This window comes from Aspergillus heteromorphus (genome assembly GCF_003184545.1).
Source record: "Aspergillus heteromorphus CBS 117.55 chromosome Unknown BO70scaffold_26, whole genome shotgun sequence".
NCBI lineage: Eukaryota > Fungi > Ascomycota > Eurotiomycetes > Eurotiales > Aspergillaceae > Aspergillus > Aspergillus heteromorphus.
Window position 1 is genome coordinate 253,201 of NW_020290431.1, and position 25,954 is coordinate 279,154.

Genomic DNA, 25,954 nt, shown 5'->3' on the forward strand with positions numbered 1-25,954 from the left:
ACTTGCAAGACATGCAAGATATCGTATGACTGCTGTCAGTAGCAAAAACTCTATGTACGGGCTTCTATTCTAAAGATAGTTCCTGGGATCGAGCGATCCGATCTTCGCGCTTTTAGCCTGGCCGTCAAAGACAAACTCACTGATGAGCTTGCCGGTTCCCGGCGCATTCTGAATGCCCCAGCATGTATGGCCGGCAGCGAGATACAATCCCTTGGCACCAGCATGACCTACCAATGGACCTCCGCGCGCAGAGGCCACGTTAGGAAGGTAGCAAGCCTGCCGGGCGCAGATTTCCCCGTCGCGAAGCCCATCGGAGATGCTGCCGACCTGGTCAATGATTTCCTGGCACCGCGCTTGATCCACCTCAACTTCTGCCGATGTCTTTGGAAGCGGAACAGTCTGGTCGCCTTCACCGCACGCATAGACTGTGTCGTCTGGGCGAGCGTAGATTTCTGGATTCGCCACCGTTGGTCGGGAGGGCTTTGTGGGATCGAAGTTGGCCGGGATTTCAATATTCGTGAAGAGCGTGTACGCGCTGACCGGCCTGACGGGCCGGATCACAACGCTGTGCGCGCGGGTCGCTGAGATGGGAGCTTCTGGCAGGACCGTTCTTGTCCAAGGACCGGCCGCAACAACCACATCTGTTGCAGGGATATTCTTGGTTTCACCAGTTTTCTTATCGGTATACGTCACGGACTGGACCGCATCCTCGGAGTAACCGATGTCATCCACTGAGCCCAGGACAATCTTTGCGCCCTTCTCTTCAGCAAGCTTGGCGATGGAGGTTGTGAACAGGTAAGGATGGACCTGGGCAGTCTCCCCCGTGTCACTCATGCTTTCATATCCCCTCATAAGCTCGGGCTCAATCCAATCCAAGTCCTGAGGAACTCTTGCAGATTTCAACTTCCCCAGAGCATCGGCACTCCGCTTTTGCAGAGAGACCGAGCTCTTGCTCCCACCTCCGCCTGCCTCTTTCTTGTCACTGAGTGGGCGACCTCTTGCAATGAGTTGCCCACAGTTGACTTCTCGGTAGCCCCAGCGATCTTTGCCATTGTGCTCTTTCGCCAGGTCTGCGTGCAGCTTGTAACTCAGTGGTACGATGTTGCTCGGGTATGCCCATAATGCCAGAAGACCACCCGCTTTCCCCGATGCGCCACCTGCGATCTCGGACGCCTCGATCAGAGTGACGGAATGGCGTGAGGGGTCGAAGGAAGGATGCCTGGTCAGGTAGTAGGCAGAGCAGCACCCGATGATACCGCCGCCTTAAGAGAGCTGTTAGCACAAATCGTGGATGCGGGGTAACCCGGAAGAAACGAAAGTATATCCGTACCAACAATCACAATTTCACGGCGGTCGCCAGTGGTCGACATCTTGCGGTACGGCGCGATTCGGGAGCCCAGGAGTCTTAGAGAAGCCACAATGGTGAAGCGGGGGAAGAACTTGCTGGTGCCTCGGAGGAGTCCATGTGGGAGGGAGAACTTATACCATACAGCCACGCACATACGTCACTACGGTCATGTGCCGAGCTTTTCCTGTCATACTGATAAGGATTGGTTAAATTGCGCAAGAAAACCAATGCAGGCTCTTAGACAGGATTTGTAAGGTATCTTATTTGCTTGGATATTTTAAAGACATTGAAAATGGAAGCCAACCATCTTACGCCAGCAATGCATGTTGCAAACCCATGGAAATTGATATCGCCCTGGCAGAAGAAAAATGGTAGATGTGGGAAACGGCGAAAATTGAACATCGAAGAGAAGATAAAAGGGGGAAGACTTGAAAGGTAAAGGGAGGCCTCGATGCGGATTCATCTGCGTTATCTTGAAGGGCTGAGAGGCCGGTTGAAACCTCCTTGACGGTTCATGTACTGTCTGTACTCCGTCTTCTTCTCTTTCCGCACGCCATAGACATTGTTCCCCGGCACCTTGGTATTCTTCGTGCTCCTGAATCGGGAGAATCCCATGGATCGGCGCATCATCGCCTCGATATCATCATCTCCGCCAGCACCATCACTGTCCACGTCCATGTCATCCTTCGAATGATCTCCTGCGGGCTTTGAGTCCGTAGCGCCATTCGGTTGGGCGCGAGCGTCCCGACGATCATTCCTGTGATCGCCCCGTGGGCCGCGAGGAGGTGTTCGGGATCGGTTCCTGTTGCCATTTCGGATAGGCGATCGCGACCGGTACCGGTCTCCTTTTGGAGGGTAGCCTTTGTGGGATGTTAGAAACCGAGTCGGATGACTATCGGCAGCAAAACACGTACCTCGTCTGTCGTTGTGTCTCTCGCGGCTCGTGCTTCTTTCCCTGTCCCTCGTTCCCCGCCCGTCGCGATCTCTGTCCCTCCGGTCACGGTCATGACGATCTCTTGACCAGCTCCTATCTCGTCGCCTGTCCCTCTGGTCTCTGGATCTGGAGCGATATCTTCGGTCATCACGAGGCCCGTCGCGTCGCCTATCATCCTTCGCAAACTGCTCCCGCCTGGTGTATTCCGAGCCTGGGCCAGGCGAACGCGTCCTCCGGTCATCCTGATCCCACATGGTAGAGCTATCGACTCTGCGGGCACGCTTCGCCGGAGGTTCCGTCATTTCTGCGGCTAGATAGTTCTGCGGTATGTCGAGACGTGGTCCCGTTGAAGGTGTGAGCGATGAAAGGAATCTCGACAGAGGGAGATTTTTGTTTTCTCCGCAAAGGGCGTCAGGGCGCAGAAAAGTGGAAGGAGCGTATGCGGTAATTGTTGGTAGTAGCTAAACCATCTGTAGCTGGGGCTTCCTGTGGGGGTATCAATTGATTAAGGGTCTTAGGCTCAGGGTGGCTGTAGCCTGACTTGGATCGAGCAGGTCGTGCTCCGTAACTCAAGTCCCGAGATTGAAGGCGTAAAGATTGTTACGGTCGCCGGTTGCCACCTACTGCGCCGCTAGCCGGTTCACCCTGACCACCACCAAGTGCCTTCACCAAAGTGTCAAATCAGGCAGCTTGCATAGTATTATTGAAGGTGACCGTAATATACAGACATAATGGCGCAAAACCAAGAGATGAACATGGAAGTAAAAGACACAAGAGGCAGGGGTAATCGCGACCAAATGGCTGGCCACCTTATCGATGTCGGAGATATGCGATAACCGCCTGAGGCATCAAGTCTCCTGGTAAGGGTGGATTACTAGAATCGGCATAACGCTCCTACCCAGAAAAGGCCTTTGGGGTGCCGCTACGGAGTATATCGACACTCTAAAGTTCCCAAGACACTCCTTGTTTTTTATAGTAGTACCGAGTAGGGAAGTGACATGTCTACGGGACACCTTTGATACCTGAAGAAGTAAGATCTCCAGTTCCACTTCCTGATACATACTGAGTCCATTTTGAGCTCAAGGTGAATGAATACCTGTATCAAAGGGGAACTGCACTTTGTGTAAAATAACACCATAGATTAAGCATTCACCAAAGAGGTACAGAGTAAAGGAATCGGAAGAACAAATTATGAGTAGATGGTAACTTGTGACAATCTATGAAAGGGCACTAATAATTGTATTGATCGACACCATGGCTCTGGTAGCAGGCACATGTATCTTTTCCTTTGCTTCGAAAATAAAGTAACCCCCCCCCGAAGCTAATTGAGCATTAGGCCTGGCCGATGCATGTAAATTTGATAGTACCACTAGCCACTACTGCCGCACTGCAGGTAGTTAGTTAGGTGATAAGCTTTAGTAATAAAAGAAAAAAGAGGAATAACGTGCCATGACACAAATTTGATGAGATGGGCATTTGCACACATCTAATTTAGCTGTCGGGAGGCTAGACATACATTCCCAGGCTTTGAGTCCTTACCTTAAGAATGAGTATATTGATGCTTCTTCATGCGAGGTGGGCCGGCAGCATGAGCTTAAACCAGGCGAGATCGCTCATTGGAAAACCCGGGCGCCCCAAACCGACCGACCCCTCCAGAGCTGGGACAAAGACCCCGCAATTTTCTTCCCCGAACCAAAATGCGCTTTTCTTCGTGATTTTCTCCCATCCCGGCGCATGTCACCATTGCCCGCCATGGCTCCCACAAACATCTCCCATAGGCAGACCCATAATCTGCTGTTGATCTCGAAGCTGCTTAGCCTGCGAGACACAGCCTCGCCGCTTACACTGGTCTTGGATTCCCTGGAGCAGCCGGCCACCCCGCTCATTAAGGAATACATCAGACGCGCGAAGGTAAGTAAACCATATTAAGCTCAGGATAGCAATTGCAGTCAGCCACATAACGGGGCCTCCGTGCCATTGGACAGATCTGCTTCGATTGCCGTTTGCTGGACAATAAGTACTGACTCTTGCAAAAGCTTTCCAAGGCTCACGTTACGCTTATTGCCTTCGAGACACTCAAACCGCTCGAGGGCGTCGATGCCTTTGTCGCTGCCCGGCGGAAGACCCCTCTGGAGATCCTGAAGGCAGTTGGTGCTGCCTACCAGAATGTCCCTTCTAACGGTCCCTCTCGCAGTATGTACCTTCCGGGCTTCGTCTACCCAGCATACCATGACTGCAGTCCATCTAATCCCTGACAGGGAGACTTATCTTCATTGATGCCGTCAACCCGCTACTACATTCGAAGAAAAACGATCCACACTTCCATCTCTCAACATTTCTGAGCACCTTTCTAATCCCGTCGAGTCCCTCTGCTCCCAAGGTCGACGTATCGCTGGTGGTAAACTTCCACCAAGATGTTCCGAACCCGCCAGCGCAGTCGCCCTATGCGCCTTCACCCCTCTCCATGCTGACATACCTAGCAACCACGATCATCAAACTTCATTCCTTTTCACACATACTCGCCCAGAAGGCCGCGCGAGACCGGAGTTTGGCGGCGCCTGTATTTGGTCTGGAAGAGGAACAGGATGGCGTGCTCCTCGGCAGATTGGATAAACCGTCCGGCAATGAATCGGCAGAAGGGATCGTACTGGAGCTGGAACACCGAAGGAAAAGTGGCCGTGGCGTTTTGGAATGGTATTTCCTTCCTCCGGCTTCGCGCTACCCTCCCCAATACGTGAAAGAGATCGTGACATTGCTGGACGACCACCCGTTGTACCGGCCACCACAGGAGCCAGACGCGGGTGCGGGTGAAGACGAACCCGAGTCGACCTTTGAATTGCGCCTTACGGACAGGCAGAGGAGGGACCGAGAGGGGGTGGTACTGCCGTATTTCGATGCGCAGCAAGGTGATGGCCCTGGCGAGGGAGGTCGTATCTTGTACGACATGGGAGAGGAAGACGATTTCGACGAAGAAGAAGATGAAATCTAGATTTATGCGCCATCCCCAAAGCCATCACCGGAGCACATCTCAAGTTATTCCCCTCCGGTATGCCCGTTGGCGACGCGCCTTACGATAAGATGAAGAATTTGACCTTGCTCGTTATACCTTTACAAATATGCAATCCTCATGCTATACAGTCTAGCCGTTCGATCATATGTCTGTTTAAGATTGATTGAAGCCTGGGGCCTGGGTGGATGGTGTCCTGCAACCAACCAGAGACATTATCTATGCATACATTCACATTAGCGGGTATCGAGTTTCGTGGCCGCCTTGTCCGAGTCTAAAAGAAGCGCCACCAAACGAAGAAAAGGAAAATGAACCCAACACCTGCAATCGGCCCATACTGTGGCAAGTCAGCGACAACCCGGTCTGCTATCGCACAGACATGTGGGACTCACCTGTTTGAGCACCAGCTCCCAGTTGATCCGTACCGCGGCTCTTCTGTATTTCTTGCTGTCTTCTCGTAGACGGCCCGACAACTCGCCCATCCGCTCCAAGCTATCACCCCGGTATAGAAGGTCCTCGATGTTCTTGGTCATTACTTTCGTGACATCCCGGAGCTCATCGTTCAGGCGGTCGAGATTCTGGGACGCACGGCTGTCCTGGTAAAGCTTCTTGGTGCGTTGGATGAAGGTGTCGAATTCCACGAAGGCGTAGGGGCGGAGGGTGGGGGATTGGTACTGCGCCGGGGAGTATGTTGTGGTGAATTCGGTTGCGAGATCCGCCAGATAGGTGAACGCAAGCTTGCGGGGATAGGAACGATCGCATATGCAAAGGAAGCAGATATCATCTTGGATGAGATAGCTAAATCCGACAATCAGCCAAAAAAAGACATAGAAGTACACGCTTAGAGTAAACTCACTGTAGGTTAAATTGACCGGATTCAATACTGGCTTGCGGCGCTGAATTGCGATTCAACCTGCGAAATATCATTTTGGCTTGGGACTTGATTTCGGAGAGCTCCACTTCCGCCTGACCAAAGCAGTGAAAACAATAGAGTCAGTTGTGGAGACATTGAAAAAGAGTGATTGTGTTACAAACTCACCTGTTCATCATCCACCGACGCCGCCAGCATCAGGCCTGTTTCTCCAACGTCAGCAACTGCATCCAAGCTCCGTCCACAGCTCGGGGCTGCACCATACCATCGATCCGGGCAATCTGCGTTGATCTGACCATCTTGTCAAGCTATATCCTCCGTGGTATCTCAAGTCAATCCTTTCCGGAGCGAACACGCTGCAGCTGAGTGGTTGAAGTGCCGGCCTGACTCCTATCGTTGTCCAGATCGCCTGTCCAGGCCGCGGAACAATGGCCCGCCCGCGCAAGGCGGTCGGCACCGGCAGTTCGGAGTCGGGGCCAATGACCAGGTACAGTCGCACCGATTGGCTCCCTCTCTTTCCCTGCGTCGACTGGCCGGGGACGAATTGTCATTATTTCCATGAAAAGCTGATACTAAACCATGTTACAGAAGTTGCGCTCTTCGCTCTGTAAATGCGGCGGAACAGAGTAATGCTGGCGAATCCAGCTGCGCAATGTCACCATCTACGAACGCCAAACCGAAGCGGAACCCTAGGAGAGCCGTGAAGGATCGATGGGAGGAGGAGAAGTTAATGACGAATCCAGAGTCGCAGCTGGTTGATCTGGACCTGGTGGTATGTTACATGGGCGAGAAATGATACTCTGGCGCCAGAGAACCCCCATCCACCCTGATTCGATCCACTGAGCTGAACTAATCTCCGGAGGATAGAAACTACTCGCCAATCCTAAGGCATGGGACTGTCTCGAGGAGAGCGAGAAACAAGAGATCTTGAACCTGCTCCCGGATGGCACCCATCCAAATCCGAATCCTCCTGACGACGACCCGGACGCAAAGATCCCCCCCATCCCGGAGTATTTCCTACGCTACTCGAATAACTGGCGCGACGGCATTCGCCAATTCCAAGACGATCTTCAGCATGGTCGCTACGACCCGGTATGGCAGCGCGAGGCCCATCAGGCCATGGAAGAGAGACTGGCAGGCAAGTTCGACAAGTTCAAGGAGGAAGAATTCGAGCAGTTCTGGGGTCAGAAACAGAGGATGGATAAGAGCCAGGTGGCTGGGCAGAGCTCCCAAGTGAGATTGAAGACTTTGATTAATCAGGGGGTTGTCCGCGAAAGAGATGTCTGGAAATACTCCCGAGTATTCTCTAAAGGACATCAAAAGATCCACGTGGAGAAGGAAGCTCGAGTATGTCTTGCCTTTCACCATTCGGTACCATTTGTGTTATCCACGTAACACTGTCGCTGACATCTGGCTAGATCGTGAAAGTCAATGGCGCACGCTTGAACTTTATAATTCCGACAGGACAGCGTGTCTTTCTTTCAATTCCGGACGTGCACAAGTCAGAGGAGACTGCCGACGAATCGCAGACGGATGCGGTAGTTGTTGACGGACAAGATATTGACTCTGCCAAAATTGACTCTGGGGCACACCAAAATATGAGCGAAACTGTAGAGGCTGGCTCCTCTAAGAAACGTAAATCCGAACTTCAACACGGCGACTGCAAAAGGCAGCGCTCAGAACCACCAGAAACAAAAAACAAAGCGGACTCTTCCACAGAACAAAGTGAGCATACGCCTGCCGTGACTGTGGAAATTGTCAACCCTCCGATAGCACGAGATACATTCCCTACCGAACAAAGTGAGCATACGCCTGCCGTGACTGTGGAAATTGTCAATCCTCCGATAGCCGGAGGTACAACATCTACTGAACAAACTGAAGAGGCGAATAATGTGGTAGTCGAAACCAACGAAGCCAACTCTCCGATAGTCGAAGAGACAACATCTACAGATAATTCCAACAGCCCTGCTCAACCCATCGAGGAAGCAGAGAAGGTTGACGGGGCATCGGACAACCCGTCTCAACAAGCCCCTGAACCAAACCAGGAACCCCTGGAAACATCGGAGCTCGCTAATACCGCTGAGGATATCGATGATATCGGTGAGATCTTACTTGAGGATATCCAGGGCCTCAACGCACTTAGCGCAAAGATCATAGAGACCGATGGTCGTATTGGAAGCATTCCCAATGGGAACAGCTGGAAAGAATTCCGTGCTTACAGAGATAACCAGGACATGGGTACCTTGTGGGAGCTTAGACAGGCTTGGTACCAACGGCAGAAATAGCGCGCATGGTCAGCCTGGTCGTAGAAAGTGGCAGTTTTACTCTACACTCGCTCTCTCCTGGTGTTCAAGTGCATGGAAATACTATGCCACACAATGCTCATTCTTAGAGTGACCCTGTGGATGATCAAGTCTTCGGAATGGCTACCATTCGCAAGAGACATAGAACTCGTAAGACCAATTGATACCCGTTTTTCAAAGAAAGTGTCTCATTAGATACCATATTTACAGATTAAAATCCTTCATGGCCACCCGAAGCCAGGCCTTCTTCCTTAGACTGCCGACTAGAGTCATCCGCAGCATAGTCGACAGCAAAGCTGGCTTGAATGAAATCCTCCAGCTCTTCGCTGACCGTCTTCAGTTTCTCCTTCACGCTCGCGACGCCCTCTTGACCCACAATATGGCGCGAAGGCGGGTTCTCATGTCCCGCAATCGCGGTAATCGCGTAGACGGTTTCGGAGACGAGGACTTCCATATGTGCGGAGCTGAGCGGTGGATACGATGAGACCACTTCCGAGGCCGAGAACGGGCCATCTTCGATAGAACTTCCTTGATTCGCGCCATGCGCGCCATTCGATGAGTTTGTCGATTGAGTATTCGATAGACGAGATACGAGACGGTTAAGGATCCCGCGGAAGAGAGGGGCGTGGTTGGCTCCAGATGAGTATACTTGGGGAATAGGCGGTACGCTGGTGACTAGGTTTGTGAGGATCCCGATTTCAATGCTGCATTGGAATATTGTGAGTTTGACGTTGAATGGGGCGATCTCGTATGCGAGACTCTGGTCGATTTCATGGTTAGCGGAATGGTTTGTGGTGGTGTATGGGGTGGGTGGTACGGTACTTACATCGCAGAAGCCCTCAAGGGCCCAGCCTGCAGCGCAGTACATCCCCAGGCCGGGGGTGCCGATATGAGCGGCTTCTTTTGGTTAGATATTGGTGGCCGTAGATGGGGGGTGTGTTTTTCCTTACTGATGCCGGAGAGGATCATGATGTGTCCTGTCTTTTGCCTCCTCATGTGTGGTAATGTTGCCTTGATGATATTGAGAGGCCCGAAGTAATTGATCTCGAACTGGTCCCGAACCAGATTCAAGGTTTGTTGTGAGGCCGCAAGCTCCTCTACGGTTCCGATGAGGGCTGTAATTGTTATTAGAGACGCCCAGGAGATGGGAGGCAGGTTGGGGATGGCGAAGTACCTTGGCTGGTGCAGCAGAGAAGTATGTCTACCCTGCCAAAGGCTGCGACAGCTTGCGCGACCAGTGCTTGACACTCCCCGACCATCCTGAGAGTAAACTGTGAGCCTATACCATCATCGCATGAGGGTTATAGGCTGGTCGCACCTTAGGTCCAACGGAAGTGCCTTGAACCGCTCCCCCCATCCCTCATTGCTGTGGCTTTCGATTTCAGCCAGGAACGCATCGAATCCCTCTCGACGGCATTCGTCCCTTTCTAGACTCGCATGCGCCAGTCCAACCAAGGCGTAGTCACCATGCATGAGAATCTGGCGGGTCACCGAGATGCCGATGGGCGAGTCCCCCGCTGTAATCACCCATACCCGTGGCTCATGGTGGGCAGGAAACTGCGGGCGGGAGTAATCGGGAGAGGGCTGATTGTCCGCCATTGGATTGAAGCCGGCGTTCACGAGCCCAGCATGCCCATTGCGCGACGGGGCGTCCGATCGGCCACGCGTTTTGTCAACGCGATGCAAGACGCAACGGGTCCGTGGTGTGGAGGCGACTGAGGAGGGCGAGGTGGGGTTGGAGTGCGAATGTCGGCGATGGTGTCGAAGCAGCCACGATTTATGTCATTCTTTCCGCCCGGCGATAAGCCCGGACCCGCCAAGATAAAAACGTCGGGACCAAACGCCAGCGCCAACGCCATCGCCGGCCCTTCTTATTCCCTCCCCCGTGGCCTTTTCTTGCCTCTTCCCCCCCCCTTTCCCTCCACCTCCCTCTCTCTTGCTGACCACGTTCGCTACAAACGGGTCACAATGCCGGAACAACGCCAGCGCAGGGAGGAGTCGGAGCAAGGCGTGCGTATGCTCCAATTTGCATTGTTTGGATTTCCCCAACCCCGGGTTTGCTGACATTCGTGCTTCCGTCTAGTCCGGCATCAAGGGTGCTCTCCAGGGCCTGGCCTTCTTCATCCTGGCGCAGTTTGTCGTTAGCCAGTTCTTCGGTGGAAAGGGACAAGGGTCGAGCGCCGCCGGGGGAAAGGCCAGTGATGTGACTACTTTCAATACGCGTCCCCATCGCAGCGAAATCTCCAACTACAGCCCCGTCCCCGATCTTGTTACTCCGATTTGGCCCGCCGACAGTGCCTTGGACCTGAATATCTATGTGTCGCCATCCGTCGTCGTCCCGAACTTCAAGTCGCTTCCCCCGGATACGCTTGTTTTGGCAGAGAAGAACTTCACCATCGGAAATTATAGCGACTCCAGAGAAATTGACACTACCATCAAGATCCCCAAGGAAGTCCAACGCAACGGAACGCTCTGGGCGCATTTCTTCCTTGGACTCACTGGGCAGCAGCTGGACCCCACGGCGAAGGACTACAGCACGAACACCGCCGTTCATTTCTTCCGTCCCTTGAACCAGTATCTTCCCAAGAAAAAGGTCAAGAAGCTCAAGAACCTTCTTTCCACTTCCGATGACTCCGAAGAAGCCGAGGATGACGGTATCCCCGATGTCTCGATCGCTTCTTTCTACCACCCCAACTTCACAGTGTCCTTGATCCCGGATTCCGGTACCCAGAAGTATCGTCAGATTCACCCCGCCATCAGACAGCAGATGCAACTCGAAGCCACTGGCGCAAGAGATGCTTCGGGCCAGAATGGATGGTACTACCCGATCGTTTTCCTGAACACCTTCTGGCAGCTCAGGTCTCACATGATGGAACTCAACTCGACTGTGGATACCGTGCCTCTGCGCATCACCCTCAACAACCTGCAGAACTGGAAGTTCAGCATGATGTCGAGTGTCGATGACAACGCAAAGACAACTGCCAAGCAGGCTGCTTACGGCCAAACCACACCCGGTGGCGGCGATGGCAGTGAGTTCGAGATGATCAAGGAAGTGCTTCTGAACACGAACATCTACTTGTTGGGAACAACCGGTGTGGTCACCATTCTGCACATGGTCTTTGAGACTTTGGCCTTTAAGAACGATATTGTAAGCCCCTCTCATTCGTTTCCCACCATTGCATTTACTGGATCGAGATCAGTCGCGAATACTAATATCTCATCAACAGTCTCACTGGCGCAAGAAGAAGGATGTCGTCGGTACCTCGGTCCGCACCATTTTGGCGAATGTCTTCATGCAGGCCGTCATCTTCCTCTACCTGATGGACAACAGCGACAACACTTCGTGGATGATCCTCGCCAGTCAGGGCTTTGGTATTCTTCTGGAGGCATGGAAGATTACGAAGACTGTGGATGTGCGGCTGCGTCCACCTCCGGCAGGATCCTTCTTCTCTTTCCTACCCTACGTTATCATCTTTGAGGACAAGCACAAGCTCAGCGAAACGGAGCAAAAGACCAAGGAGTATGACGAGATCGCGTTCCGTTATCTTTACATCATTGCCGTGCCTCTCTTGGCTGCGTACGCTGCTTACAGCCTGATGTACAACACCCACAAGTCGTGGTACTCCTATGTCATTGAGACCCTTGTCGGCAGTGTCTACGCCTATGGTTTCTTGATGATGGTTCCCAGCTTGTACATCAACTACCGACTGAAGGTTCGTTCCTCTTCCGGATCCACTGGTTAACTGAAGATATAGCTGACTCAACTGTGATATAGTCGGTTGCTCACTTGCCCGGAAAGGCATTGACGTACAAATTTCTTAACACCTTCATTGACGACCTGTTCGCCTTCACCGTCAAGATGCCTTGGCTCCACAGACTTGCCACTCTGCGTGATGACGTGATCTTCTTTGTCTGGCTCTACCAGAGCTGGAAATACAAGGTTGACTTCAAGCGTGTCAACGAGTTCGGCCAGGGAGGTGACAGCGATGAGGAAGAGGAGGAGACCCCGGCTGAAGCGCCGAAGGTGGAGGCCTCCGCTACTGCGTCCGCAAAGGAAGGCTCGAAGAAGTCCGTTAGAAAGAGGAAGTAGACCAGTCAGCTTCCGGGTTGGGTCGAAGCGATCCTGGAGCATTGTTCAGAATCGCATGTTGGAGACCTCCGTGAAGGGTGTATACCTTCTTCACGCCGTGTCATCTATAGATGAATTGAATAATGGGGGGGGCGTTTTGAAGTTTGGATATATCTGTGTCCGGTACCATTTTCGCGTAGTGTAGCAAGTTTACCTTGTGTAACGGCCAGATTCCAGATCTTGGGGGTGTTGATGAAGTAGATAATAAACTCTGGTCGTAAGACAGGCTAGTTACACAACAGTATGGGTTCTATGGATAGACCAAACCTGCCAATTGTGGTTAAGGTTATGCTGGTCTGCAGTGCCGGCGACGGTGTTGGTCGCCAAAAATGGTTAAGATCCTTCTCCGAGTTCCCGCGACCCTCGCAACAAACCCGCGCGACGGAGGGACAACATTGCTATCATTCACTACCATTGCTTGCCCAAGCAGGCAGTGGATATCGCAACGGTGAAAACACTAGATCTGAAATCTACTCTGTGCAGGCCCCTCATCGTTCCCGCGACATCGAACCTAGCACTCATTTCACTGTGCGCGACGTGGTTGGGCTGGTTCGCGCGTGATGAGTCTGATAGTGCGCAACCGTTTACTAGTCTAGAAGCCAGTACAACAACTTCCTTCGCGCAGGGCCCTTTAAGAAAGGAGGGATTACCGTGCGTAATAGCATCCCAGTTGAGCTTCATAGTATCCACTATCCAGCCATGTCATCCGAATCCGACTCAGGGAGAGGTAGGTTATGTTCCTCTCAGTCGCGATCGGGGTTGCTGATGAGACCCCTAGAGATCGAAGTCAGGCCAGACAGCCTGCAAGATGCGGTTGAGCATTTCGAAGCAGGTAAGAGCATAGTTCCAACTGCAGTGTTGGAAGCTCCCGATATTAACGCTTCCTCCAGTTGCGTTTGTGCCTGCCAAGCACCGCTACACGGACGCTGGCCAGTTGGCCAAAACAATAGCCACGCGCGCATACGAGAGCGGAATCCCCCAGGCTGCTCTCGAGCGACTGCTCAAGGTGCTCACGACCAGTAATGCGCTCGACCAAGGAACAACCACCACTTTGGTCAAAAACCTGTACCCCTTGGAGAGCATATCGTCCAAGCTGATTACCCAGGTCGTGTGCTGTCTGGGTCCGGCTAAAACCAAACCAAGTCCTGCGACCCAGGCTCTGCTGGTGCGATGGTTGATTCTGGTTTACGATTTCATTGAAGATAAATCTCACCTGTCGAAGCTTTACGCGGTGTTATTCAACTACCTCGACATGATGAGTCTCCGGAAACCCTTGTGCCACCTGCTTTCGTTTATCACTCGGCGCAAGCATGTCAAGCCTTTCAGGATCCAAGCTCTCATGGAGCTAGTCAGTGCTTCAGGTGGGGAGGAGAAAGAGCTTCTGATTCTACTTAATGTCTTTAAGAACTATTGTCCCGATGTCATTGTTGGAGATTTGGGGCTGTCCGGCAGAAAGGGATCTTTCTTCAAGCATCCAGACCCCGAATGGACCGGTCATGTCAGAGACATTCAGGATACGCACCTCGAAAGGCTGCAGGCGGCTCAGCCAACATTCCAGGTGGTGCATCGAGGAACATCGAAGAGAAGTAAGATGGAGAGCATTGTTCCTGATGTGCAGACCTCACGGGTGTCGTATAGCCATACTTCTCTCGAAGAGCTGCGTGGCATTGAGCATTTTGTGGAGAAAATTGATAAGATTGAATTGCCGAATCAGATCATATCTATGCTAGGCAACAATCTGGCACAGAAATACCTATTCCTCGTCCATCCCGAGGCTGCGAATCATCGGCTGAACGATTGGCTGAAGGCTTTCCTCGGCGATCAGTTGGAATATGCGAGGACAAGCGAGGTGGAGGAGGCCGATGCTCTGGGTTACATCTTGACCCTGGCAGTCGAATACGTGCAATACACGAAGGTATTTTCTCCCGTTCATTTCTTGCACGTACAACCCCTGATCTGAAGCTAGGAAATTCCGGGTGCCTTCGTTTCATTCTTGAAGCAATACCTCCATTCATGGAACGGCAGGGACAACAAGGAGCAGATACTTGGACTTCTCGAATATATGCCCATCGAGGACTTTGACAGTATACACAGAGATGTTTTGCTACCGGTAGAGAGCGCAATGCTGGGTCGTGCGTTTTCCTCCAGAACAGCTCTACTTGACTTCTATGCGTCCTTAATCCGACAGTGGGGTATTCGACTGAGGGCAAGCAGCTCCCACTCAGAAGAATCAGTACCACTGGGTCGTCTGATCACACACGCAGAACTGTTGGCCTCGTCGGCATTGGAGTGTCTCACTACAGCGCAACCATCCGCGGACGATGGCAGTGACAGCGAGAAACCCGCTACATTATCGATCTTGGACTTCTACTGCACCCTAGCCGAATTGTTCTCGCACGCATCCATGAATGCAAGTATTCGAATCACGGTCCCTCTTGCCCCTGCCGTCTATACTCTCGTCTTCACACCGATCAGCTCAGTCATCTCCATCATGAGCTCGGTGCTTGCCAGCTACAAGTCGTCCTTCGAATCATCTCTCACTTCTCCGGTTCTCCAAGTCCCGAACCCCCCAGACTCCCTCTATCCTACAGACCTAGTGGGTCAATTCAACGGATATATCATGGATGTCTGCAACTTAGTGTGGCGCAACCGAGGGCTTAACTCGGAAGACCCCAACGCATTGGGCTGCCTGATACCAGCCGCTACCGTCAGCGCACTTACGCGCTTTATCCGGGAGTCGAATGAGTATGCAAGGAAACGTGACACCGCTTTCTCCTTCACGGTTTCCTCGATTTTCTCACTGAGCCATCATGTCGCTTTGTGCAATATGTCCGCGGCTTGTTTCTCTGATATCGAAGACGAGAACAACATTGGAGAGAACCAGCCTAAGCTAAAGAGACCGGTGACGCAGAAGGCGTTGAGTGCCCTCGAGAAGGAGGGTGGCACGAAAGTGACTTGGCAGGAGTACAGAGTTCGCATGCTGGACTGGCTCGATGCCACAGGAAGTGTTGGGATTGGTAGTTTGATGCGGAGTACCATGAAGGCTTTGCGGAAAGATTAGTCTTAGAAGTTATGGAGTAGTGATAGGCAATTTCTAGCTTGATATCCCTTGCCATTCAGGTGTCAGATGTTTTGCAATGTGGATGCATATATGTTACACTTTCAATGATCTATATGGTCTATAGTAGTATACAAGGGGGGTATCATTGCGCCTCAGAGAAAACAGTTGATGCTCCCAGTCTGTTGTGGGAAGGCGTAGTTCTAGTCTTGCGAAGAAATACCATCAAGTTGACTTGGCCCAGCAAGAATTGAGGGCTTCTCAAAACTTCTGGATTGTATTCAAGTAGATGTCACGCAGGCTTGAGTCTTCTCGGAAGAGGCCGATGATGTGTTCCAGCTCTCTCACTTGCTCCTCCTCGGTGATATCCACCAAGGTGTCCTTGTTGGGCTCCCAGATAATTTCCAGCTCCTCGACAGCGAGCCCGATCATCTTCCCGAGGGCTTCTCCCACGGCCTTGGTTTCTGCAAATTCTGTGAAAATAACAAGCCGACCTTGCTCATCTGCCGTGATGTCCGTCGCGCCCGCTTCGATAGCCTGGTCCATGTAGCTGTCCGGATCTAAGTCATCCTTCTTTTCGAAAACGACTCGACCCTTCTTCTCAAACAGGTACATCGTCGGCGTGACCGTCCCACCGACATTCTTGATAGTATGGCGGATATCTTGCAGGGTGCGGGCTTTCGAGTCGGTCTGACATTCAATCACCGCCGCAACGGAATGGGGCAGAATGGCCTCAAACGTCATCGACTCCAGAGCTTGACCGGTGACACTGACACCCTGCCCTCTGGCAATTGCCGCCTCGATAACATTTTTAGGGATTCCGGCACGCTTCGCATTGGCGAGGGCGAGGGTGAGGCGCGGGTTGAATTTCACGTCGGGTCCCCACACTGCGCAAGGAAGATCAATTGGGGGAACGGAGGAAGGCTAGCTGGGCTGGCAGTCGAGACACATACTCTGGGTCGCGTTGCTAATTTCCTTGCCGATGGCCTGCCGCTCATTGCTCTTGGCCTTGTCATTCTTGGCTTTGTCGTGTTTGATCTGAGACCATCGGTTGTGTCCTGCAAGCCACGGCGCGCTGGAGGAAAAGCCACGGTAGCCGTCGGCCACCGCCCGATGCGCGCGGGCAACGCGCTGCTGCAGCAGTCTCTTGCAGACGATGGTGGTCATTGCGGAGTGATGCGGAGGGGGAGTGTTCAAGTATCTCCCTTCTCCAAGTCTAGATAGCGGGGCCGGTGCAACAGTTTCTCCGCGACCGCCCCCGGACGGAGTTGAGGCCAAGTGCCCGCTTAGTTAAGGGGCCTGGGGCCGCCATGCCATGCCATGCCATGCCATCCACTCCGCCCGCGCGATCATCGACTTACTACGGCTCGACCACGACATCTTCCACCGTCTTCACTCCGCCATTCTGGAAACACGGGACCGTATGGGCGACTCCCCGGTCGGCATAGTATAACCCAATGTCTTCGTCGGAAACCCCCCCCGCTACCTCCGCCGACAACAATGCCGCCGCCCCCCGTGCGGAGCTTGATATCACCAAGCTCCATGCGCTCCCCTCCGAACAGCAGGACCTCTACCTCCTCACCTTCACGTCCGACCTAGTCCAGCACCTCTCCGGCCTGGATAAGGCCGAAGTGTCCTCGCAGCAGAAGTTCTTGAAAAAAGAGCTTTTCAAGATCCTCACCCTCCCTTCGCCGACCCTCACGCGAGTTATCCGCAACAACCTGGGACGATGCTTCGGCGCGATATTCAGCAAGGGTGACCGGGGCATTCTCTTCGAGACGGTCACGGACCTTCTCGGGCTGCTGAATGCGGGCAAAAGTGAGGCGGAACTGAAGACCAAGTTCGCTGCCGCCCATTGCATGGGCGAGGTCTTCGCCGTTGCCGGGGAAAGTGTCTTTGCGCAGTCCGGCGGAGTGGTCTCGAGCTTGCTCAAGCTGCTCAAAGCTTCCAGTAACCACACGGGTTGTCGTGGGTCGACGTTTGCCGTGCTCCGGAAGGTAGTCGTCGGTACTGGAGTCCCCGTGGACGAAGGAACGGCGCGCGACGTCTGGAAGCAAGCTCGCAATGCCGCAACCGGGGACAAATCTACTTTTGTCCAAGTGCATGCCTGTCGCTGTCTTGAACAACTGGTGAACACAACCCCGTACTTTGACAACACGAACGACTTCGATCACCTGAAGACCTTGGCATGGAAGGTCATTGACAGCCCTGTGGCTCCCGTCAGACACGCTGCAGCGACATGCCTGGCTCGTGCGTTAGCCAAACTGCATGCAACGGATGCCCCTATCATCGCGGCCCCGAAATCGAAAAAGGCGAAAAGAATGTCGAGGAAGCCGACAGCTAAGCCTGGGGAAGACGAAGATGAGGCCGAGGTTTCAGAATCCTCTGCCGCCCCCAAGAAGTCCGACCAGCGCCTGTTTTTCCTTCTTCCCGACCTTCTCCGTCAGCTCTCCTTACAGTACTTGCGGAGTACGACATCGAATCGGGCCCGGGCGGGGATCGCTATCTGCTATAAGCACGTTCTACGCATTTTGGGGGATAAGACGATTGAGGAACGTTACGGGCAGATTGCAAATCACCTGCTGTTCGAAGTCCTCAACCACCCCACGGTGACGTACAACCGATTCCGGCTTCTGATGACCAGGAAGTTCGTGAAAAGCATTTTGGAGGATACCGTCGGCCGCGAATCGCTCCGGGAGACCAGTCAACTCAATGCTGCCAAGTGGCTGATCAACGATGTTCTTAAGGACTATCCCCAAGTGATCCAGGAGCGTCGCGAGCCGAGCAAGCATTCTCTCACAAGCGCTCTGAGTGCTTTGTCTTCCCTGATAGCGTCGCTTGGCTCTGCATTCGGAACTCTGGCTGAACCGTGTCGCGAGGCTTTGCTTCAGGTTCTCCCGCACCCCAGCTACACTGTCCAGATACATGCCGCGCAGTGTCTTCGCAACTTTGTTCTTGCCTGTCCGCATCAATTGCTGTCGTGTGTTACGATCAGCTTGAACAGTCTGAGCCGAGAAGTAGCGCAATTATCCACCCCCCGGCAATCGCCGCGGCGCTGTGTTGGCTATGCGAACGGACTTTCGTCCATGTTGAGCACGTCTCGATTACAGCCTCTTTATGGCTCAGTCGAAGTGTTCTCCCGGGTGTTCACTCAGGCAACTGACCTTTTGAAGACCAGTAGCAACTCTGAGCTACGTGCCGCAAGCACGCAGATCCAAGTCGCTTGGATTCTGATTGGGGGGTTGATGCCTCTCGGCCCAAGCTTTGTGAAGATTCATCTTTCCCAGCTATCACTGCTATGGAAAAATGCACTTCCCAAGCACCTTAGTCAAGAAAATTCTGCTAAGCGAGGTGTGCTGGAACTGAGCTTCCTTGCGCATGTCCGAGAATGTGCTTTGAGTTCTTTGTTGGTGTTTATGGAGTTCAATAGCAGGCTAATAACTGCCGACGGTGCGAAGAGGATAGCTATCATGCTCCAGAATACGGTTGAGTTTCTCGATGACCTGCCACGGCAAAAGTCCGTGAATGATATCTCGCAGCGCCTCCATCCGTCATTGCAGTTGCATGATATTGAAACTTTGGTTCGGCGACGAGTGTTACAGTGCTTTTCCAAGCTACTCCATGTTCATCCTCTTAGCCATGCCGATGTCATCTCCCAATCTAGTCTTCTGAGTTTGGCAATTTCGTCCTTCGCAGACCCCGACGCTGTCCAGGCTGGTCCTTTGGAGAGCTCGATTGCGGCCTCCACTGCGCAATTTGAGTCTCTGTGGGATCTCTGTGATAATTATGGGTTTGGAGTGACAGGGCTGGCTAGGGAATACGTGCGTGTGACGCTTACTGGCAAGCATGGATCCGAGAATGGGCCTGCATGGTCTGCTGTTGATTCTGCGGATCAAGCTATCGATGATGCTGTGAGTAATCATATCTGGTATCGTACTTAGGCAGGACTGACCTCTGCAGTTGACTTTCCCTGTATGTCAAGCGAGTGAACATGACTCTCTTCTCTTATATTCTACGAGACAAGAGGATTCTCTCCTGGCCGATCCACATTCCATTGGCGTTGTGAACGCTGCTATTGAGCTATTCTCTGTTGCCATTCCCCTCCACGCGCCTAAAGTCCAGGAAAGTTGTGTAGAGCAGATCGCGACCTTCCTTTCCTCGACGAGTCTCCAGCGCAATCCCGGGCGTAAGGCTGCTATGCTTGTTAACGTGGCTGTCGCCTTACTTCACGCTCTAAAGGTTTCTGTTAGAGAGACTGGCTCTACTACCGGAAAGCTAAACCCCGCGACCGACAAAGTATTGCAGGAGCTTGTCCAGGTAAGGACGACATGAAACTTTTGGACAGAGACGGATACGACAGAAAGCTGACTGCTCTAGAAATTTGTCACCGATGCTGATCTGATCGTTCGGACGATTGGTGTCGAAGCACTCGGCCGGCTCTGCGAGAGCTCTGGAACCGCCTTCACCAACACGCAGATCAACTGGCTCGTTGATACTATTGTTGAGAATCGGGAGCCTAATACCCGTGCTGGCTGTGCCGCCGCCTTGGGTTGCATCCATTCCCAGATCGGTGGTATGGCAGCTGGTCTGCATCTGAAGACCATCGTTGGTGTTTTGATGTCACTGTGTAACGATCCTCATCCCGTGGTTCATTTCTGGGCTCTTGGTGGACTAGAAAGGGTTGCCAATTCTGCAGGATTGACTTTCTCACCATTTGTCTCGAGTTCTCTTGGGATGCTGGCCCAGCTATATAATGCCGACACACACAACGAGGAGGCGGCGGCTTTAGCAACTTCCAACATTGAGATGTCCTTCCTCACTCCGGTGGTGATTAGTCGCTGTGTTGATTCTCTCATCAACGTTCTCGGACCCGATCTCCAGGATATCACAAAAACGCGCAATCTCATTCTCACCCTTCTTAGGCAATTCCAGCTAGAGGACAACTCGGCTTTGGTCACAGAGAGTTCCAAGTGTTTGGATCATCTGTCACTATATGCACCGGCATACGTTGATTTCTCTGGATATGTGAAACGTCTGCAGAGTGAGCTTACCGCCACGAACCCTTTGATGAAGGATGTAGCCATTCGAGGGTTGAGTAACCTCATGAAGCGGGACGCTGCGTCTGTCATCCAGACAGCTACCCCGGCGCTCGAAGAAGAGATCTGGCTTGCTTTTGATGATACCCCAGATAATCCAATTCTGAGAAGCATGATTCAAGACTGGCTGCAGCAGACGGCACTTGTTGAAACCGAGCTGTGGATACAGCGCTGCCACAACACCTTGACCAAGACGCGTGTCAAGGTAGAGGAGCCCCCTTTGACAGCCGGTATCAAGCCCTCCGGGAATGACATACCGGATGATGAAGTTGCAGGTTTCGCGTCCGCGATCGCGGGGGCCGGACAGTCGGATGAGGCCAACAGTGCTGTCTCGGGACAGGAGCTCCTGAAATGGCAGACTCGGAATTTCATCATGGGCTGTCTCAGCGAGCTTTTGGCGATAGTGCAAGAGGCCATTCTTCCAGATCAGACAATCCCCGCTGAGCTTGCGCTTCAGCAGAAGGTAGGGGATATTGTCAGGATGGCGTTCTCGGCATCGACTGCCAACGTGATTGAACTTCGGATCTGGGGACTGAAGATTATCGATCAGGTTCTTAAGGTATGTTCGCGCTTTTTCGTCGGATGTGTTTCGGCACTAACAATTTCTTAGATGTTTGGCAAGACTCCGGATCCGGACTTTACCGAGGCATCTTTGCTGGAACAGTATCAGGCTCAGATTGGATCCGCTCTCACGCCAGCATTCGCCGCGGATTCGTCCGCAGAACTGGCGTCAGAGGCGATCAATGTTTCCGCCACGTTTATTGCTACTGGTATAGTGACAAATGTCGATCGGATGGGAAGAATCCTCAAACTACTGGTGCTTGGGCTGGAGAACTTCTCCCGTGGGTGCAGATTGGTCCTCCTTAGATGGTATCGCAGCTTACACTCTCTAGAAAACCTTGACACCACTGAAATTGGCGATCTGAAAGGGCTCAATCCCAACGCCAGAGTTATGGTCAAGATGGCCTTATATTCTGCCTGGGCGCGACTGCAGATTGCCAGTATTGAGCAGGAGTATCTGAATCAAGTTGTTCAGCCATATCTCACGAGGCTCACGCCCCTTTGGCTCTCTTCCCTCCAGGAATATGCTCGACTACGCTTCGAGCCTGATATTTCGGGAAGCCTGGGCACAGGGCCTTTGAGCGGTGATTTGGATGAGGTGTATGCCGCGTTGAACCGGGAAACTCTCTTGAAGGTACGTTTGATCGATATAACTCCGTCTTATGGCTGCGAATACTGACACACGACACAGTTCTACCAGGATTCATGGCTGAACCTTGTCGATGCCATCGCTGGTTTGGTAGAAAGAGACATCGACTTTGTATTCGATGCGCTGGATGGCAAATCGGAGTTGGAAGATTCCACCAAGACGGAGAAAGATGACCAGGTGACGCCCAGCGAGGAGCCCAAAGGAAAGGGCGACAACATCAACTATCGTGATGAACCTGTCGCGTTCTTCTTCGTCCTGTTTGGCTTGGCGTTCGAAGCTCTGGTTGACCAGTCTACTCCCCCGTCCCACAGATTGGACATCCTTCAGGCCCTCAAGAGGATCCTGAGACCAGTCATCTCAGGCAATGCGATCTATCAGGATGCCATCTTCTCGGAGACCATGGACTCCCTTGACCGTTTGGCGTTGACCGAAACGATCCCCATCCAGAACGTCATAGTCGAGATCGCTCGCAACCTGTCCCTAGACCATCCCTCCGCCAAGGGTGGCGAGGACCGGGGTGACCACCTATCCGACGATATCGAGCAGCTTTTCGAGCTAACGAGAAGTATCATTCTCGTCCTGGCGGGTCTCCTCCCCAACCTGCGTGAAACCACACCTCTTGCACGGTTCAACGTGGGCTCAGACGATGCGTTGTCTCTCATCCGTCTTGCGCTTTCATCGCTAGTCAACGTAGCCTCGATCTTCCCATCAATCATCCGCAATGACCTGAACGCCTGCATCCTGCACATCTTCAGCACCATCCTCGCCACTGGCCTGTGCCAGGCCGGAGTGGTGCCCCAGGCCCTTCCCATCTTCAGACACTTCATCAGCGGCATCGCCAACTACCGAGAAGCCGGCCCCGAACAATCAGAGAACATCCTCGTCGTGTCCCGCCAGCTCCGCGGGTGTCTCACCCGGTTCCTCACCACACTCACCATCGCCCAGCGGAGGGAATCCGAATCATCTCTCCCCTGCGCAAAGAATACCCTCCTCGCCATCGCCATCCTCCTCACAAGCGGCGGCCATATCATCCCGCCCCAAGACCCCGTCATCTCGCGCGTCCTCGACGAGCTCCTCGACTGTCTCCAAGACGTCGGCCTCGCCAACGTCGCCGCCGGCTGCATCCGCTCCATCCTCCTCACCACCAACCCCAAATCCCCCACCAGCGAACTCATCGCCCGCTACCTCACCCCGCGCCTCATCGCCTTCTACGTCGGCTGTCCTCAAGAGAACGGCGAAATCCCCAGCGACCCCGAGAACTCCAAGACCGGCATCGCGCGCACCCTGGTCGCCTGCGTCAGCAACGCCGTCTTCGCCCCCACCGAGACCCCCACCGCCGTCTCCCTCATCATGTCCACGCTCCTGGCGCGCGCCCAACGTGACGGCCACCCCATCTACAGGGAAACCGCGGGCCATATGCTCGAACTCGCCAAGGCGAACCAGGCTGTCTTCCGCGCCCTCGTGGCCACCACTATGAGTCCGGAGCAAAAGGCTCTCCTCGAGGAGATTCTCCGCAGCGCGGAGGTCGATTCCGCGGCCAATAAGCATGCGAGGGATACCGTCCAGTCCGGCAGTGAGCAGCAGAGTATGCCCAGTATTGCGCTGAGGTTTGATTTCTAGCGGGTCTTTTTTTTTTTTTTCTTCTTGTTTGTTGTATTTTTTTTTCTTCCTTGCGTTTCTTTCTCTTCTTCCTTTGACTTTTCTTTCATGTGCATGTTCATTTTTCGCTGCTTTATTTCGACCCACATACCTGTTTAATACGTGTGGCTCTCTCTGTGGGGAGACACTACTACTACTAGTACTGCCTATTATTTATGGATGCATGAGGTGTGACGATCTGGATGAGGATGAGGATGAGGACGAGGACGAGGACGAGGACGAGACGATCAGAGGACGGACGGACGGACGGAACGGGACGGAACGGAATAGAACGGAACATGTGCACAGGTCATCAAGATGGCGAGCATTTATGACTGGACATGCGGACATGCCCCCCACCCCACCCCTTGCATATATAGAGTTCTAAAGATTATAGAGATAAGTATAGGTACAATGATTTGAGATGTTGACATGATGAACAATGAACCCGTCCGTCTATCTATGTTGCCGTTTAATGCTCGGGGTATCATACTAGTCAAATATGACTCTTGACTAGCGAAAGAAGAATGAAACAAGAAATCAATAACTGAATGAAGGAATGATGTACAGTCGGAAGGAAATCTATAGTGGTCTGGGTTTGGGCTAAATGTGACAATGAATGGAAGGCGGAATGGGAGCGCCATTGGATATGCATGTTATACAGTAAAGGACCGGAGAAGAATGAATGAATGGGGTGTCTAAATCTCAGCCAAGAGATTCTCCGAGGTGGACATGGGGAGCTGCCATAGATTTGGGTTTGAGGATGGTGGGATGCTGAGCCGCAGCTGCGGCCTCCTTGGCTTCCTTGGTCGAGGTTCCTTTCTTGGCTTTCTTCTCTGCGGTCTCCTGGGCCTTGCGGACGGAGTAGTACTTAAGGAAGAGGATGATCATGACTATACATTCGCTATTAGCAATGGACAAAATTTGGGGGGGGGGGAGGAGGGAGAAGATGATGTATGACTCACAGGCACTGATCGCGATAGCCATTGCAGCTCTTCTCGTTAGGATCCATCTCAAACCCTCGATCTCGCTCTTTCCATCACTGTTCAGGGAGACCGTGATCTTGTAGTTCAGCTCCTGCACCGAGGTATCGATGCTCCGTTGCTGTTCCCGCGTGGACATCTTGTGGTCGTTGAACATTCCTTTGATATCTTCCTTCAGACCCGACAATTCCTGGTTCAGGCGCTGGGAGAGGATATCTGATTCGTGCTGCAGCTGCGTCCGGGAAGCGCGCTGGCGCTGCATCTCCGACGTCCGAGCCGTCTGCAGAGAGGACTGAAGCTCCGAGCAGGCCGCCTGGAACAGATAGGACTCGTTCTCAACGTCAGACTTGGAGGTCAGGCTCTGCTTGGCCATGTCGTAGTTATTTTGCAGCATGCTCCGGACGGCTTTCATGATGGTGATGGATTGCTCCTCGGTGAAGGCGCCCTTGGAAAGGTCCTGGACGAGGGAGTAGGTATCAAAGTGGTGGACGTAAGGGGCGGGGGCGAGATGCGGGGGTTTATTCTCATCCGAGCTGGGTTCGCCGGACGTCGATAGGTACGATGAGGGAGAAGGCATGTGGAGGACGCCATCGAGCGGGTTCTGGTTGAGAGGGTGGAATATGCGGATTGGCTCCTCCGGACGAGGGGGCGGTTCGCTCGGTGATGCTGTGACTATTTCGGCCTCGCGGGCTTCCGATGCGGGTTCGGACTCCTCGCGGGATTCTGATTCTTCCACGGATTTGTCTTTGGTTGGTTCATCGGTGGCGGCGGGGTTGCTTTGGGTCTGCGAGGAGGACTCGGAGGTGGTGGTCTGGGTGTCTGGTTGTTCTGGCGGGGCTGAGTCCGCAGATGCGCTGCTCTCGGGGTCCTCGCCAGACGAGGGGAGAGGGGCTTGCTGGCGGGATGTCTTGTCTTTGGGCTTAGAGGGAGGAGGAAGGTGAGCTTCTGCGGCGGGGCCGTATCGTCGATGATAGGTCTCTTGGGCGTGTCGCCGGCTGGTGTGGAAGGGAGCGTGATGTGGTGGGTAGTTGCTGGATGAGATCCGCAGGGATCGATAAGTGTGAGGCTCGCAGGATCTGACTGCGCGCATCAGATTGGGGTAAAGGAAGGGAAGCCTTGGGGCCGCCATGGTGAGGGGGTTGGGGGAGGGTTGAGCGAGGGAAGGAGAGGAGAAGAGCGGCGACTGGAAGGCATGGGATGGATAGCAACCGGTCAGGAGGGATGAACGCATCGGTTTTCCCGCGGCCAAGTCACCACCGCCGGAAACGTGACGTCGACGCTGAGCCTCCCCCGCGGCCGCTAGCCCGATCGGGACCGCCATTATCCGGCCTGTGGTTGGTCCGCTGCAACGAGAACTGATCCAGGTACCCGGTACCT

At 53.3% G+C, this 25,954-nt stretch overlaps 12 protein-coding genes across 12 annotated transcripts; 5 read left to right on the forward strand and 7 right to left on the reverse strand.

Annotated features, from left to right (window-relative positions):
- Positions 1 to 69: 69 nt before the first annotated feature.
- Positions 70 to 1,370, reverse strand: BO70DRAFT_297735 (NAD(P)/FAD-dependent oxidoreductase; the record flags this gene model as incomplete). The annotated part of the gene is made up of 2 exons (XM_025539578.1): positions 70 to 1,262; positions 1,331 to 1,370. The coding sequence occupies 2 exons, from the start codon at positions 1,368 to 1,370 to the stop codon at positions 70 to 72; spliced, it is 1,233 nt and encodes a 410-aa protein (XP_025396434.1).
- Positions 1,371 to 1,611: 241 nt separating this feature from the next.
- On the reverse strand, positions 1,612 to 2,821 carry BO70DRAFT_364861 (SNUT3/LISCH7 family protein). Its single transcript, XM_025543918.1, has 2 exons — positions 2,263 to 2,821; positions 1,612 to 2,208 (listed from the first exon to the last, which is right to left on the reverse strand). Exons 1-2 carry the CDS (start codon positions 2,582 to 2,584, stop codon positions 1,817 to 1,819), a joined length of 714 nt encoding a protein of 237 aa, XP_025396435.1. The 5' UTR covers positions 2,585 to 2,821; the 3' UTR covers positions 1,612 to 1,816.
- A 1,213-nt stretch (positions 2,822 to 4,034) lies between these two features.
- BO70DRAFT_373408 (Elongator subunit IKI1) lies at positions 4,035 to 5,271 on the forward strand (the record flags this gene model as incomplete). The annotated part of the gene is made up of 3 exons (XM_025544911.1): positions 4,035 to 4,193; positions 4,319 to 4,475; positions 4,541 to 5,271. The coding sequence occupies 3 exons, from the start codon at positions 4,035 to 4,037 to the stop codon at positions 5,269 to 5,271; spliced, it is 1,047 nt and encodes a 348-aa protein (XP_025396436.1).
- Positions 5,272 to 5,413: 142 nt separating this feature from the next.
- On the reverse strand, positions 5,414 to 6,546 carry BO70DRAFT_364864 (SNAP receptor SEC22). The gene is made up of 5 exons (XM_025543919.1): positions 6,426 to 6,546; positions 6,329 to 6,363; positions 6,146 to 6,255; positions 5,682 to 6,087; positions 5,414 to 5,626 (listed from the first exon to the last, which is right to left on the reverse strand). The coding sequence occupies exons 1-5, from the start codon at positions 6,457 to 6,459 to the stop codon at positions 5,564 to 5,566; spliced, it is 648 nt and encodes a 215-aa protein (XP_025396437.1). The 5' UTR covers positions 6,460 to 6,546; the 3' UTR covers positions 5,414 to 5,563.
- A 152-nt stretch (positions 6,547 to 6,698) lies between these two features.
- On the forward strand, positions 6,699 to 8,626 carry BO70DRAFT_381866 (uncharacterized protein). Its single transcript, XM_025545501.1, has 3 exons — positions 6,699 to 6,932; positions 7,028 to 7,507; positions 7,579 to 8,626. Exons 1-3 carry the CDS (start codon positions 6,813 to 6,815, stop codon positions 8,443 to 8,445), a joined length of 1,467 nt encoding a protein of 488 aa, XP_025396438.1. The 5' UTR covers positions 6,699 to 6,812; the 3' UTR covers positions 8,446 to 8,626.
- A 5-nt stretch (positions 8,627 to 8,631) lies between these two features.
- BO70DRAFT_320612 (short chain dehydrogenase/reductase family protein) lies at positions 8,632 to 10,212 on the reverse strand. Its single transcript, XM_025540484.1, has 5 exons — positions 9,782 to 10,212; positions 9,638 to 9,723; positions 9,414 to 9,578; positions 9,290 to 9,360; positions 8,632 to 9,223 (listed from the first exon to the last, which is right to left on the reverse strand). The coding sequence occupies exons 1-5, from the start codon at positions 10,060 to 10,062 to the stop codon at positions 8,675 to 8,677; spliced, it is 1,152 nt and encodes a 383-aa protein (XP_025396439.1). The 5' UTR covers positions 10,063 to 10,212; the 3' UTR covers positions 8,632 to 8,674.
- Positions 10,213 to 10,383: 171 nt separating this feature from the next.
- BO70DRAFT_364867 (CLPTM1 family protein) lies at positions 10,384 to 12,701 on the forward strand. Its single transcript, XM_025543920.1, has 4 exons — positions 10,384 to 10,473; positions 10,547 to 11,611; positions 11,691 to 12,176; positions 12,239 to 12,701. Exons 1-4 carry the CDS (start codon positions 10,432 to 10,434, stop codon positions 12,551 to 12,553), a joined length of 1,908 nt encoding a protein of 635 aa, XP_025396440.1. The 5' UTR covers positions 10,384 to 10,431; the 3' UTR covers positions 12,554 to 12,701.
- A 279-nt stretch (positions 12,702 to 12,980) lies between these two features.
- Positions 12,981 to 13,509, reverse strand: BO70DRAFT_364868 (uncharacterized protein). The gene is made up of 3 exons (XM_025543921.1): positions 13,483 to 13,509; positions 13,371 to 13,424; positions 12,981 to 13,319 (listed from the first exon to the last, which is right to left on the reverse strand). The coding sequence occupies exon 3, from the start codon at positions 13,271 to 13,273 to the stop codon at positions 13,001 to 13,003; it is 273 nt and encodes a 90-aa protein (XP_025396441.1). The 5' UTR covers positions 13,274 to 13,319; positions 13,371 to 13,424; positions 13,483 to 13,509; the 3' UTR covers positions 12,981 to 13,000.
- On the forward strand, positions 12,981 to 15,677 carry BO70DRAFT_320619 (Mis6 domain protein). Its single transcript, XM_025540485.1, has 4 exons — positions 12,981 to 13,319; positions 13,371 to 13,424; positions 13,483 to 14,507; positions 14,559 to 15,677. Exons 1-4 carry the CDS (start codon positions 13,292 to 13,294, stop codon positions 15,651 to 15,653), a joined length of 2,202 nt encoding a protein of 733 aa, XP_025396442.1. The 5' UTR covers positions 12,981 to 13,291; the 3' UTR covers positions 15,654 to 15,677.
- A 60-nt stretch (positions 15,678 to 15,737) lies between these two features.
- BO70DRAFT_342307 (post-initiation translation factor DPC29) lies at positions 15,738 to 16,817 on the reverse strand (the record flags this gene model as incomplete). Its single annotated transcript, XM_025541374.1, has 2 exons — positions 15,738 to 16,537; positions 16,604 to 16,817. 2 exons carry the CDS (start codon positions 16,815 to 16,817, stop codon positions 15,912 to 15,914), a joined length of 840 nt encoding a protein of 279 aa, XP_025396443.1. The 3' UTR covers positions 15,738 to 15,911.
- Positions 16,818 to 17,063: 246 nt separating this feature from the next.
- On the forward strand, positions 17,064 to 23,576 carry BO70DRAFT_431721 (AP-1 complex accessory protein LAA1; the record flags this gene model as incomplete). Its single annotated transcript, XM_025548265.1, has 6 exons — positions 17,064 to 19,561; positions 19,611 to 19,967; positions 20,028 to 21,305; positions 21,357 to 21,588; positions 21,640 to 21,941; positions 21,999 to 23,576. The coding sequence occupies exons 1-6, from the start codon at positions 17,108 to 17,110 to the stop codon at positions 23,574 to 23,576; spliced, it is 6,201 nt and encodes a 2,066-aa protein (XP_025396444.1). The 5' UTR covers positions 17,064 to 17,107.
- A 336-nt stretch (positions 23,577 to 23,912) lies between these two features.
- Positions 23,913 to 25,774, reverse strand: BO70DRAFT_364869 (CCDC90 family protein). The gene is made up of 2 exons (XM_025543922.1): positions 24,560 to 25,774; positions 23,913 to 24,487 (listed from the first exon to the last, which is right to left on the reverse strand). The coding sequence occupies exons 1-2, from the start codon at positions 25,704 to 25,706 to the stop codon at positions 24,300 to 24,302; spliced, it is 1,335 nt and encodes a 444-aa protein (XP_025396445.1). The 5' UTR covers positions 25,707 to 25,774; the 3' UTR covers positions 23,913 to 24,299.
- Positions 25,775 to 25,954: the final 180 nt, after the last annotated feature.

Excerpts from the sequence above, each read along its gene's own strand:
- BO70DRAFT_364861 (XM_025543918.1), bottom strand. The coding sequence starts at position 2,584 with ATGACGGAACCTCCGGCGAAGCGTGCCCGCAGAGTCGATAGCTCTACC. Across the intron at positions 2,209-2,262 it reads GAGACACAACGACAGACGAG|GCTACCCTCCAAAAGGAGAC; the intron begins GTACGTGTTTTG and ends CATCCCACAAAG.
- BO70DRAFT_364864 (XM_025543919.1), bottom strand. The coding sequence starts at position 6,459 with ATGGTCAGATCAACGCAGATTGCCCGGATCGATG. Across the intron at positions 6,256-6,328 it reads CGTCGGTGGATGATGAACAG|GCGGAAGTGGAGCTCTCCGA; the intron begins GTGAGTTTGTAA and ends TGCTTTGGTCAG. Across the intron at positions 6,088-6,145 it reads TCCGGTCAATTTAACCTACA|CTATCTCATCCAAGATGATA; the intron begins GTGAGTTTACTC and ends TGTCGGATTTAG.
- BO70DRAFT_381866 (XM_025545501.1), top strand. The coding sequence starts at position 6,813 with ATGTCACCATCTACGAACGCCAAACCGAAGCGGAACCCTAGGAGAGCC. Across the intron at positions 6,933-7,027 it reads TGGTTGATCTGGACCTGGTG|AAACTACTCGCCAATCCTAA; the intron begins GTATGTTACATG and ends TCCGGAGGATAG. Across the intron at positions 7,508-7,578 it reads ACGTGGAGAAGGAAGCTCGA|ATCGTGAAAGTCAATGGCGC; the intron begins GTATGTCTTGCC and ends ACATCTGGCTAG.
- BO70DRAFT_320612 (XM_025540484.1), bottom strand. The coding sequence starts at position 10,062 with ATGGCGGACAATCAGCCCTCTCCCGATTACTCCCGCCCGCAGTTTCCT. Across the intron at positions 9,579-9,637 it reads TCTCTGCTGCACCAGCCAAG|CCCTCATCGGAACCGTAGAG; the intron begins GTACTTCGCCAT and ends TAACAATTACAG. Across the intron at positions 9,361-9,413 it reads CATGATCCTCTCCGGCATCA|CCGCTCATATCGGCACCCCC; the intron begins GTAAGGAAAAAC and ends AACCAAAAGAAG.
- BO70DRAFT_364867 (XM_025543920.1), top strand. The coding sequence starts at position 10,432 with ATGCCGGAACAACGCCAGCGCAGGGAGGAGTCGGAGCAAGGC. Across the intron at positions 10,474-10,546 it reads GGGAGGAGTCGGAGCAAGGC|TCCGGCATCAAGGGTGCTCT; the intron begins GTGCGTATGCTC and ends GCTTCCGTCTAG. Across the intron at positions 11,612-11,690 it reads TGGCCTTTAAGAACGATATT|TCTCACTGGCGCAAGAAGAA; the intron begins GTAAGCCCCTCT and ends TCTCATCAACAG.
- BO70DRAFT_364868 (XM_025543921.1), bottom strand. The coding sequence starts at position 13,273 with ATGAAGCTCAACTGGGATGCTATTACGCACGGTAATCCCTCCTTTCTT.
- BO70DRAFT_320619 (XM_025540485.1), top strand. The coding sequence starts at position 13,292 with ATGTCATCCGAATCCGACTCAGGGAGAG. Across the intron at positions 13,425-13,482 it reads GGTTGAGCATTTCGAAGCAG|TTGCGTTTGTGCCTGCCAAG; the intron begins GTAAGAGCATAG and ends CGCTTCCTCCAG. Across the intron at positions 14,508-14,558 it reads AATACGTGCAATACACGAAG|GAAATTCCGGGTGCCTTCGT; the intron begins GTATTTTCTCCC and ends ATCTGAAGCTAG.
- BO70DRAFT_364869 (XM_025543922.1), bottom strand. The coding sequence starts at position 25,706 with ATGGCGGCCCCAAGGCTTCCCTTCCTTTACCCCAATCTGATGCGCGCA. Across the intron at positions 24,488-24,559 it reads GGCTATCGCGATCAGTGCCT|TCATGATCATCCTCTTCCTT; the intron begins GTGAGTCATACA and ends GCGAATGTATAG.